Genomic DNA, 12,920 nt, shown 5'->3' with positions numbered 1-12,920 from the left:
CAATCAGTGGTTATTTCACTTGATTATAGGTGGACTTTTTTTCTCCCCTAATCTTTTCTGTTCTGTGCAACCCCATGGACTGTACAGTTATGGAATTCTCCAGGCCAGAATACTGGAGTGAGTAGCTTTTCCCTTCTCCAGGGGATCTTCCAGACCCAGGGATTGAACCCAGGTCTCCCACATTGCAGGCAGATTCTTTACCAGCTGAGCCACCAGGGAAGTCCAAGAATACTGGATTGGGTAGCCTATCTCTTCTCCAGGGGATCTTCCCAACCCAGGAATTGAACAGTCTCCTGCATTGCAGGTGGATTCTTTACCAACTGAACTATCAGGGAAGCCTTCTCCTAGTCTTTAGTCTCCAAATTTTTAGTAATGTGATTACATTATTTTTATTATTTTATAAATTTTAACTGTCATGTGGCTCTGTAGATTCTATTTCAGAAAATTTGTACTAGAAATTAACCTTTTTTTAATACCTCAGAATTATCATTATAAATATGAGTGTTCTAAATCTTGTAACCAATAACTTCAGTGTGGTTTAGCATGGTATGGGAGGCTGTTCTTTCGGTAAGGAAATTATCTTGTACTGCTGTACTTTTATTCTTCTTTTTCTGAACATAATATACTTCTACCTTTCGAGGTTCAAAAGTTCAAAGGACATATACACACGGATAATCTCCTTCCCTTCTCTTCCTCACACCCACCCTGTTCTTCCCACAGGCAATCAAATCACTCCTTCCAGAGATATTTTACATACATGTGTTTTACACAGAAATGGCAATAGGCAATACAGTGTACATGCTGCTCTTAGAAAACATTCCATTTAGATCATAAAACTCTTCCTTGGGCTTTTTAAAAATAGCCATTTCATATTCCATCATGAATTTAACACACCAATTTTCCAACTTCTTTTGATGAGCATTAAGGTTTTCTCAGTCTTTCTAATATGACAGTGATTCTGTGAATAACTTTGTACATTATTTTGAATGTAAGTTCTTTGATTCATGAATGGGACTCTCTGTAGGTAACTTCCTAGATGTAGTATGTACACCTGTGAGTTTGATAGATGTTGCCAAATTGCCCTCCATTGGGTTGTATGCTATACTTTAATATTTCCTTGCAGGTGCCTTCCTTCCCTTAGTACCAGGATGTCAGCTGTCACCTCTCTTGTCACTGTGCTGCCTCTAGCTGTCCTTCCTCTTTCCTACTTTATTAATTCTAAATATGTTGTGAACTTAGAAACAAATAATCAAACTGATAGAAGTGTGTGGTTCAGAGTCACAGCCAGAGCCCTGTAAAGTACTCATTCATCTGTTCAGCAAATGTTTACTGAACACTTACTATGCTCACCGTTCTAGGCGTTAGGACATATGTTCTGCATCATGAATTTCAGGTGATAAAGAAAGACAGTAAGCAAATGTACAAATAAGTGACTTCTAGATAAATGAAGTGTTATTGGACTTTAGTTTTGTTTTAGAGTTAAAGACAAATGGAAACCCACACACCAGTGTACTGCCTCCTTAAATTATGGGTTCATCTCCATTGGTAGCCCACTTGCTTTCTATTTGACTGGGGAAGAGAGAGGGACAGAAGAGGAACTGGGATCTCCTCTTTTAAAGAATGATGGACAGACAGTTGTTGGTGGAGTTATTTAAAAAAGAACTGTGAATGTAAACAATGCTAACAAGCACAGAGCAGTGTATCCCCACATCTGAGTTTTGGCTCGAGATCTACCATGAGCTGACCACAGATAAGTCATTTAAGTTCTCCGGACTCAATTTTCTATTAAGTTCAGGTAATGGTAGAGAAAGAGGTCCCTTTCTCCAGATGATGAGGGGAACCTCGGCTGACTTTCATTTCTCACCACCCCCTACCCCTCACTATAGTCTGCATGACATTAACCAGCCGCCCTGTCTGTAGCCAGATTGATTGGAAGTGGCTGGGTTCAGCAGGTTTTCTTTAGTACTCCATGTCCCAGAGTTTTAATATTGCTAACATGCTACATTTTGAATCATCAAGAGAAGAATGTGGCATGTGGCAAATTTTTTGTTGGACCTCAGAGGATCTTTTCTATATGACTGGTATTCCTTGGGACACAGGTTAAGAAAAAATTGAACTAGATTATCTGTTGTTGTTTAGTTGCTCGGTCGTATCCGACTCTTTGAGACTCCATGGACTGCAGCACGCTGGGCTTCCCTGTCCTTCACCACCTCCCAGAGTTTACTCAAACTCATGTCCATTGAGTCGGTGATGCCATCCAACCATCTTGTCCTCTATCATCAGCTTCTCCTCCTGCCTTCAATCTTTCCCAGCATCAGGGTCTTTTCTAATGAGTCAGGTATTCGCATCAGGTGGCCAAAGTATTGGAGCTTCAGCATCAGTCCTTCCAATGAATATTCAGGGTTGATTTCCTTTAAGATGGACTGGTTTGAGCTCCTTGCTGTCCAAGAGACTCTCAAGAGTCTTCTCCAGTACCACAGTTTGAAAACTTCAATTCTTTGGCACTCAGTCTATTTTATCTGTACCCATTCTTGTTATTCTAAGATTATGTTCTCATCTGTTTTACTCTGATCCATTTTCCTCCTTTAACAAAAACTAAAGTTCTCAACACCACCACCACCACATCATTCTCCTCCTCTCCAAATTGCTATAATTGGTCACCACATTGCTTTTGCCCCATCACATTATTGCACAAGACTGTTTTTGTGGGGAAACATACCAGGACACCCGGAGAAGGCAATGGCAAGCCACTTCAGTACCCTTGCCTAGAAAATCCCATGGACAGAGGAGCCTGGTAGGCTGCAGTCCATGGGGTCACTATGAGTTGGACACGACTGAGCGACTTCACTTTCACTTTTCACTTTCACACACTGAAGAAGGAAATGGCAACCCACTCCAGTGTTCTTGCCTGGAGAATCCCAGGGACGGGGGAGCCTGGTGGGCTGCCGTCTATGGGGTCGCACAGAGTCGGACATGACTGAAGCGACTTAGCAGCAGCAGCAGCATACCAGGACAGCATTCCAGAACTTCTCAGAATTACAGAAACCTGAATGACATTTGAGAATTTTTATTTTCAGAGGTAGCTGTCACCAGCATAACAAAAGATGTATTATATTAAAATCTATACCAGTGATGGTTAGCTTGTTGAAATCAAGTGACAAATATGCTTATTTATAAATACATATGTGTATCTAGCAGATTTGTCATTACTGCTTTATGGATAATGATAACCTGAACTGTGCTGTTTTCTCCACCTCCTCCTGAGTATGAGATGGGGAGGAGACCTGCTTCTACCTGGACCTCCTCCTCCTCACCTCTCTCGAATCATGTTGACTGCAGGTCTGTGAAGAGAAAAAGTGTTAGTCGCTCAGCTGTGTCCGACTTTTTGCGACCCTATGGACTGTAGCCCACCAGGTCTCCTCTATCTGAGGGATTTTCCAGGTGGAGAGAGAACCAGTTCGCAAACTGCAACAAAACCAGAGTCATAGAATGAAGTTCTTACAGCTTAAACTATTCTAAAGTTAAAATATCTATGGAAAGAAACTGGTGTATTAATATTATTAATATTAATTAGTTAATAATACTAATATCATTAATAAATATTGTTTAGTAAGATACTAACAAGCCAATAGGTTGGAAAAATGAACTGTCAACCCTGTAAAAATTGCTTCTTATCTAAGTGGAATAGGATCATGGAAAAGAATGCCAACCTAAGTCATTCATTTTTTTTAAAGTAAGGAATACTGGGCTTATCCTTTTGTACCTATGAGCTGAGTTTTCATATCAGAAACAGCACTCAGGTTTTTGATGTTTTTCATAATTTGGTAGGCAAGAAGTAGGACAGTAGCTCCTGGCTCTTAAGTAGAATATATTTGGTGTTCCCTTAAAGCTCTTGAAATGGTTCTATTAATGAGAAAGAAACGTTCTCTCACATAAACTTCGTCACTTAAGAATATCATTGGCTTCCTTCCATAAGTAACTATATATTTTTAGAAAAGCTTTTTAATTACAGTTGAGTTTGAAAGTAGAGTGCTCATACCAGAATAGAGGATGGTTTCAAACTTCGATCACTGTATCCCCACTGATTTCCTATTTTGCAAAAATAGCATTTCATATGGAATTTTCAGTCCTCTCCCAAATTCCCTCGCCGATGTAAGCGGTTGGTTCTCAAAAAATGAGCATGTGCTTTGCAGCCGAAAACAGCTCAGCATGGCAGGGATTTATTTGTTCCCATACTCAGGCAGCTGGGGTCATAGTACGCTCTGTGTTCTCCACACTAGCTAGTAACTTCGGGAAACAGGGCCTTAGACTTTCTTGAGACTAGCTCTGTTTTTGTTTCTAGGGATTTCAGTGTATGAATGCTGATGTCAGTAGCTGCCATCCCATTTGTCTCACTGCTTTTACCGTCTCTGTAGAAGGCTTTTTTTTTTTCTTTTTCCCCCACTCGGGCTTAAGTACCACCTGAAGAGAGAAGCCTTTTAAGGCCTGGGAGACTGGCCAGTGCCCTTTGTCCTTCTGTTCACCTACTAAAAGGTAGCATTGTTAACCTAATTCAGCAGGGCCCTAGCTCAGTATAAACACTGCTCAATAGAGCCAGAAAGACTAATTGAATTGTACAATACATCATTCTTCAGCAACAGTTTCAAGTGGATTGTACTTCATTTTCCAAAACACCACCCGTTTTTTCCTCATTTAAAAATTTTAAATATAGCAAATATTTAGCCATTATAAACAAAACATTTGAACCCAGTTCTGTCTTTCCCTGCTGAACGGTGAGCTATGTGAGGGCAGGATCCTGCCCGTTGTGGTCTCCACTGAGTGGCCAGACACCTGCTCTGGTGTCTGTCATGGATGTACCTGTGTCTCCAGCCCTCAAAATGAGGCATTATTTAGCCCCGTCAGCTGCTCTTTCCAGTCTGATTACATAATCCAAGGTTTTGGCTGATTCTCGGTGCCGCTCTGTGAGCACCATCTGCAGAGACTATTATCTTCTCTGACTCTAACTCTGCAGGATCCCAAAGGACCACGCAACAGAACAGGCACCTCAAAAATAATTGCTTCTATGGGGAAAATGACTTTTATTAGAAAAAAGCATTGATGCTTTTCTTTTGCACCTCTATAATTACATATGAGCTTTATAATAAAGAACATGGTAATAGTGAATTTCATAAACACTTGTTTTTATCAACATACAGTAACCATACATTTAGTTACTGGGCGTCCCTAGTAACTCAGCTGGTAAAGAATCTGCCTGCAATGCAGGAGACCCCAGTTTGATTCCTGGGTCGGGAAGATCCACTAGAGAAGGGATAGGCTGCCCACTCCAGTATTCTTGAGCTTCCCTGGTGGCTCAGCTGGTAAAGAATCCACCTGCAATGCAGGAGACCTGGGTTTGATCCCTGGGTTGGGAAAATTCCTTGAAGAAGGGAAAGGCTACCCACTCCAGTATTCTGGCCTGGAGAATTCCATGGACTGTAAAGTCCGTGGGGTTGCAAAGCGTCTGACACAACTGAGCGACTTTCACTTTCACCTAGTTAGCACATGTACAGATTGATCGAGTTCATGGTTGTATCTGCTTGCTGTCCCGTCCTTACCCACCTAGTGCATTTCTGTTTATCTTTCTAGACCTTGAGCCAGTGTCACCTGCTTTGCCAGGCCTGCCCTGGCTCCTAGCTCCCTTCTCCCCAGCATGGTTGACGTCTCCCTCCTTCAAGCTCCCAGTGGACCTCATCCGTGTTTCTTTGTGGTTGATGACTGGCTATGTGCTACATGTATGTTTTTGTTTTAATTATTGGTCTGTTATACTCAACAGTGAATCCCAGGAGGTTAGGGAGCATATCCTGTTTATTATTTATCAATACTCTTCTAGAGTGGGAATAGTGGATTTTCATTTTTGTTAATGAGCAAAGTTGTTTGTTCTGTTTATGCTGAATTCCAGTCTTACTCCCCGTACTAGAGAGGTTCCAGTGGAAACTTTGTGGAGAGGTCCATGTCCTCGTATCAGTGAATTGGTACGTAAAAATTTCCCCACACCATCCACGGGTCATGCATTAGTTAAGCTGTAGCTCAGGTGCATTTTGTTTTTTCTATTTATCTCTACTGACAAATGACATATTAAAATCAGCTTTCATACTTTTGGTGTTCACTGCCACAAGTGGTTATAGAGTTGGCTGCATCTATTGGCTAGAGTCAGCCCAAGTCCATGAGCGTGTGCTAAGTCGCTTCATTCGTGTCCGGCTCTGCGATCCCATGGACTGTAGCCCGCCAGGCTCCTCTGTCCATGGGATTCTCCAGGGAATCACACAATCAAAAAACAGAGTTAATATATGTTGTAATTCCTTTCAATGCCCAGGTTGCTTTTACCAGTTGAGTTTTTTGGAAGAGAGAAAGAAAAGCCACATTTTATACTTAGTTATACTATGGGCTTTTTCATTTGGCTGTGTTCAGAAAATGATGTCATTTTGGTATTTAAGCTATGGTTCCTAGCTGGAGGAGGTGTGGAGAGCTAGGTGATTCGCCAGTGCTGATGGAGGAAGTTTCTCTCGTAGGTGTCTAAGCAGGCCAAAGAGTTCCTGGAGTACGTGTACGAGGAGCCCCTGATCGACATCCAGCAGCAGAACCCCATGCTGTACGGACACGCCGAGCCGCTGGCCACTGTGGTGCGGCTGCGGCAGCGGCTGAAGTCACTGCGAGCCTATTTGTTCAGCTGCCGGGCAGCGGTGGCCGAGGATCTGCGCCGCAGGTAAGAGTCATAAATGTCAGACAGCTCCGGTTTGTTTTTCTTTCCTGCCCCGGGAGGGTGGTTAGATGATCTCCGAGGGCCTTTACAACATGGAGTAGCTGGAATTCTGTGGTTCTCCCTCAGGGCTCATCTCTGACTCTTTCCTCTGAGGGCCTCTGTCTGGTTGAGCCAAGCACAATGAAAATAATATCTCAGTGGAACTGAAGGCTTTTAACCCATGCATCGAGTTCCCACGACGGTGAAGACCTCTCTTTACCTATAGGTTAACTTAAGATAATATTCATGGAAGTGTCTTCATTGATTGTAGTGTCTTATAGTTTCTCCAATTTCAGTTCCTATTATCGTCAGTGAAAATAAGCATGTTTGAAATATTTCATAGCTCAAAAACATTTTTTTGCGATGAGAAATTAGTAAGTGGTTATTCAAATCTTATTTTACAGACAGAAACAGACTTGCTGAATGTTACAGACCATAGAGCTGGAATTAAAATACATTAAAAAAAGAAAAACAACCCACCATAAAAAGGCCCAGGATTCTGCCTTTTCATGTTATCATTGGCATAGGCTGCTTTTCCATAGGTTGGTTATGTCCAAGTTTATGGGACACACAAGTCCATACCAAGCTCAGATCCTTAACATAAAATTGAAGTTAAAAAATGTGCCTGCTCTCATCAAATTCCTTCTTTTACATTACATTTTATTGGCATTTAAATTCTCACCCTTGGTATACACAAACTAGCTTATACTTGAAATAATTGTTGTTGGTGTTCATAAGTACCTAAACATATCTTTTAATTTTTTTTTAATGGCAACTTGAAGGCATACATTAGTCATGTTTTTTGGAGGCAAGTGTATGTGAATAAGAGGCTTTAGAAAGTAATCGTTTGCTATTTGAAATCCAATTAATATCCAAAGAACCCCAGGCCTCTGAAGAAGATGTTTTGAAAAGAACTGAATGTAGATAGTAAAGAATATGTAATATCTAGATAAGCTCTCATAAAAATAATAATGAAAAGGCAGCTGCTATAGAGCAAAATACTTCGCAGTGGTAGTCATTCTTTTACCTAGTTTTTTTTCAGAAAACACTAGAAAGTAGTCAAGATTTATTCTTGTAAAGTCTAGGCAAATCTTAATTTTAAAAGATCGGGGCTTTGCCTGAAAGACAATAAAATTATGTGTTTCCAACAAATTTACCAACCAAACTAGATACAAGATTTTTGACATTCAAAGTATGTTTGTTCTATTACTCTCAGTACCTTTTGGCTTTGCTCAGAGCTGGTTTTCCTTTGTGTTTTATTTTTGAATCATGTTAAAATCTACACATGGGAATCATGTTGGATACCTTTATGATGTAATGTTTTGCTTTGGTTAAATATGCCAAATCTGGGCATACATTTAGAAATTAAATAGGAGATCCTCTCTTCATATGGATGACTAAGCATACCTATGCTGTTCCAGCAGTTTGGTGGCTTACCACCATGTAGTACTACGCCTTATGGCCAGACCACCAGGAAAGAAATGGAAGTTCTAAAGAGAAGGCAGTCCTGGGGCTGTGAGAGTGAAAATAGGAGTCTTTTTTTTTCCCCCTTCATTTCTCTTTCCTGGACTTGTTCATGACCATTATTCAGTGTAGTGCCTGGCAGATGGTGCGTGTTTAGTAAGTGCTGAATGGATGGAGATAAAGAGGGATGGGTGATAGATGGATGTCTGTTACAGTGTCACTTTAGACCACTGAGCCATGGCTGGTAGCCCAATTCGGAGGAAGGAGTCATCTTCAGATTCTTCTTTTTCTTACTTCCCTTCAGTTAGCACAGTGTTTGAACCTTCTGAAACCTTCAGAAATTGTTGTTGAATAAATGAACAGACCAAACCAGCACAAAAAAGATTTGGTTGGTTCTGTTCCTGGGATGGCTCCCAAATCTTTCCTTTGCTTTTCACTTCCAATGCACTCCCCTGGTTCAGTCTCAGGACCATTACAGTATCCTTCTAACTAGTCCATCTCACTTGGGTTTCTTTCCTCTCCAACTGAACCTTCACATCAGACAAATTATTAAAGCTCAAGTATGGAATTAAAGATCTGCCCCAATCTAACCCAGTATTTTGTTCTGCTCTCTCAAACACAAATAACAATTTAATTTTTCCCTCAGTACATTCTGTTGTGGGAATTAAATGGGTTTTTACAACTGAAGGGCTTACAGTAGTGCCTGTACACACTAAATAATAAATACTCTTATTATTAATACTGCTTTCTTACCCTAGATTGTTCTTGTCTCTACCTTTAAAAATCTTTGTTAAAAAAGTCCACTTAAAAGCCACCCCTGCGAGACAGAATAAGAGACAGATGCATAGAACAATTTTATGGACTCTGAGGGAGAAGGTGAGGGTGGGACGTTCTGGGAGAATAGCATTGAAACATGTATATTATCATATGTGAAACAGATCACCATTCCATGTTCGATGCATGAGACAAGGGCTCAGGGCCGGGGCAATGGGATGACCCAGAGGGATGGGATGGGGAGGGAGGTGGGTGGGGGGTCCAGGAAGGGGAACACATGTAAACCCATGGCTGATTCATGTCAATGTATGGCAAAAGCTATTACAATATTGTAAAGTAATTAGCCCCCAACTAAAATAAATAAATTTATAAAAAAAAAAAAAGAGAGACATGATTCCAGGTATAAAAAAAAAAAAAAAGCCACCCCTGATACTCTGTATCTGGAATCGGGCCCCTTCTCCTGCTACTCATTGTGTCCAGAGAGGGGTGAGCAAGAGGAAGTGGGTTGGAGAGCTAGTCTGGCACAGGGCCTGCGGTTTCTGGGTATGCGGTGCATACTTATCTGTGCATTTGTTGCATAAAAATGGGTGGAGCAGGAGGCTCCCTAAGACTTCCTAAGAGCAAAGAATAAGACGATGATTCCTACAGAGCCCTAGAAGAGGTGCTATAATTTTTTTGTTGTTGTCTTAGTTTCTGTATATTTATATAATCTCTGAGGTTACCAAGCTCTCCAACCTGGCACAGAGGAAAGTATACCAGTAGCAAGCAGTACTCATAGCTTTAGGAGGGGGGTGGTTTTGGGGGGAGTTAAGGACTTTTTTGGATTTATTTTAAAATATGACTGTTTAGTGAAATATGTCTAAGGTTTTCTGGGATGTCCATACTTCTTACAGCTGGACCATGCTTATTCATTCTGCCTTCTTCAGTGTCTATAAAAATAACCATTTAGGGACTTCCCTGGTGGTCCAGTGGCTAAGGCTCCATGCTCTCAATGCAGGGGGCCCAGGGTTCGATCCCTGGTCAGGGAAATAGATCCCACATGCTGCAACTAAGACCCTGCCCAGTCAAATAAATAAATAAACATAAATATTATAAAAAAAAAAAAATAACCATTTAACAGAGGGGAACCATTGCCCACTTCATACTAAAATGCCTGCCACCAGAAGCCATCTCTTACCTGTCATTCACTTTTATATGGAATCTGACTTTTTAAAAACAAAATCAGTCAACAGTACCTTTAGCGACAATAAGCTTGTTCAAAAGCAGGATACTGAAGGTTTCCTTTGTTTCACCTGGGGTACCACCTCTAGAGTGGGGTAGGGGGGAGTTTAGACAGTGAGAAGGACCTGCTGGGCACAACTAACCATATAGATCCTTGATAGAAATGAAAAGAGGGAGGAGTTGATGAGCAACAAGGGAACCAAAATAGAGCAAGGGAATCCAGTTCTTATCTAGTCGTAAAAGGCATTCTCTCCCTGCCTGGGTTTTACCTCCATATAAAAGTTGCCATTAATCTCCAGCAAGTAGGCCCAACATGCTGAAGACCTGTCAGCGCCGTATAAACAGAATAAAGCAAACTGTTAATATTGCTGTCGTGAGGAACCTGGAAACAGACTGATTAATCGTATGAGTGCTAGACCGCCAGGGAGCCAACTTTGGTCATCGCCTTATTAGGGAAGTCACAGTTGGCTTTTAGGCCTGTCGTTACAATGACCGTCCGGGTTTTATCCTCACTGTTTTTGTTATTGTTGTTAAACGAATGCCTTGTTCTTGAACCCGAACTGCAAATCTTGACTGGCAGGGGTGATTAGTTTAGAAAAAGTCAGTGTCTTCCACGAAGTCTAAAATGTTTATAGTGCTGACAATTCACGGCCTCTGAGGACTCCCAGATGGCGACCCTGCTGGATCAGTTCAAGGTCTAGTTAACTTTTCACGAGAAGAATTATTTACAGTATCCACATGTGGAGGTGCGTGAAGTACTCTGTGGAAAATCTTGGCACTGTCAGGATACATCCGGATGAGCAGTCGTTAAGGACGTGTTCAGGAGAGACCCCAGGAAAAGCTGGGAAGGGCCTCTGCCCTGCATGCTCCGCTGAACACAGGAACGGTGGGATCCAAGCATAAATCAGAAGTCATAAATGGTCACCTTGGGGCCAGGTTTGCCCTCAGACATGTTTTGTTTGGCCTTTCAGGGATGGCCCCACCAGGTTTTAAAGTTGCGAAATAGTAGCAAACGTCAGACCGACTCAATAGACATGAATTTGAGCAAACTCTGGGAGATAGTGAAGAACAGCGAAGGCTGGTGTGCTGCAATCCATAGGGTCGCAAAGAGTGGGACATGACTTAGAGACTGAACAACAACAGCAAAAGCGAACATTTAAATAATTCGGCCTTTTCATGCTCACATAAAACAAAGCTCTCTGGTTTCTCTTAGGAAATCAGAAGCTCTGAATACACAAGGCTTCCCTCATTCCTGGATGTAGCAATCAGCATTACGTCTTAGACTCTCCACTTTGCCATACTCTCTGCCCCTCCTGTTATCTCCCCAAACCCACTGACAATTGGTACATAATATGTTGCTGCCCTGTGTTTCTCATCCTCACCCCATTTCACTTATTTGTGATGGTGAGATAATCATTATTTTATCAGTTAAAAAGTACTTTCCCATAAATATACTCTGGTCTTTACAACAGCCCTTCAAATAGGTAAGACATGGTATTTAGAAAGAATGGAAGGAACTGTGACTCTAAGATGCTACGTGACTTGCCTGAGGTGACAGAGCTGGCTGGGAGCAGAGTTCACACTTGGAACCAGGCTTTCTGATGCTCAAATTGCTGCTGCTTTCCCAGGGGCATTTGCTGGTGGCAGTGATGTCCAGAAGTTTCTAGACTCTTCAGAGGAAGGAACTCCTTTTATTTCTCCTGAAGACATTCATTGAGGTTGTCTAGGAGAGTGAGAAAGCAGCAAGGTGGCAGACAGTAATGTCTCTTGTGTGGGAAGGTGCGATTGCTATACTCACTGCCAGCGCTGGGCTTGGAGAGCAAGGTATGACTATTGGCTTAGCGCTAATGAGCATGTTTTCCTCTAGGTCTGTGTTTACCAGACCTTTCTGTTGCATAGACCTGTAAATGTAGAGGTGTCTATAGGGTTATCTTATCCATGTCTAAAATAAATATTACGATCTCTTTCTCACCATCATTTCATAAAAGAACATAATAATGCAAAAAAAAAAAAAGGTGAACAGCAATGAAACAGCGTTTTAAAGTCAAATAGATTTAAAATTCAATCTACTGTTCTTTTTTTGGTCTCATTTTGCCTTGGATTGCTGAAAAACATTGCCAGAGCAATGCCAGTTGTTTGGACTAGCTTTTCAGAAATCCTGAATTAAGTCATATTTTCTCTTCTGAGTGCTGAAGTGAAATTATCCAGTCCAAAGATATTACAGAAATCAATTGGTGGATACCTGAGTATTTCCCATTCTCTATCATTAACAGATGATTGGGGTTTGGGGTGTCTGGTGAATCCAAAGTTCCTACTGTGATAAATATTTAAAACTAGTTTCTCTCCAACACTACTTGAGGCCAATAGGCAATATTATGCCTGCCTCCTCAGTTACTTAGAGCATGATTTTGATGGTTCTGGGGGAACAGGTAGTCCTAATTGTTTGTTAAGTTTAGTTCTTGGCTTAGGCCATTCTAAACAATTTGACAGCTTAACTTAGGAATCTTTGTGAAAGAAAGTGTTAGTCGCTCAGTCATGTCTGACTCTTTGCGATCCCATGGGCTGTAGCCCACCAGGTTCCTCTGTCTATGGAATTCTCCAGGCAAGACTACTGGAGTGGGTAGCCATTCCCTTCCTCAGGGGATCTTCCCAACCCTGGGATCGAACCTGGGTCTTTAGCATT

The 12,920-nt window shown here is 41.5% G+C and overlaps 1 protein-coding gene and 1 long non-coding RNA gene across 3 annotated transcripts in view; one reads left to right on the top strand and one right to left on the bottom strand.

Moving 5' to 3' along the window:
• Positions 1–12,920, top strand: part of PLEKHM3 (pleckstrin homology domain containing M3) — a 209,319-nt gene that overhangs the window by 86,884 nt on the left and 109,515 nt on the right. For both annotated transcript variants that reach the window (XM_081578174.1, XM_081578175.1), the window contains exon 5: positions 6,549–6,742. In XM_081578174.1, the coding sequence (XP_081434300.1) occupies positions 6,549–6,742 (194 nt within the window). The remainder of the gene's footprint in view (positions 1–6,548; positions 6,743–12,920) is intronic.
• Positions 3,052–12,920, bottom strand: part of LOC145541510 (uncharacterized) — a 78,596-nt gene continuing 68,727 nt past the window's right edge. The window contains exon 6 of the long non-coding RNA XR_014079075.1: positions 3,052–3,341. This is a non-coding gene — a long non-coding RNA (uncharacterized LOC145541510). The remainder of the gene's footprint in view (positions 3,342–12,920) is intronic.

Source organism: Giraffa tippelskirchi, chromosome 3 (genome assembly GCF_054371585.1).
Source record: "Giraffa tippelskirchi isolate mGirTip1 chromosome 3, T2T-mGirTip1v1.2.pri, whole genome shotgun sequence".
NCBI classification, from domain to species: Eukaryota; Metazoa; Chordata; class Mammalia; order Artiodactyla; family Giraffidae; genus Giraffa; species Giraffa tippelskirchi.
Note: the sequence above shows the minus strand (reverse complement) of the source record. Positions and strands in the feature narration are given on the sequence as shown.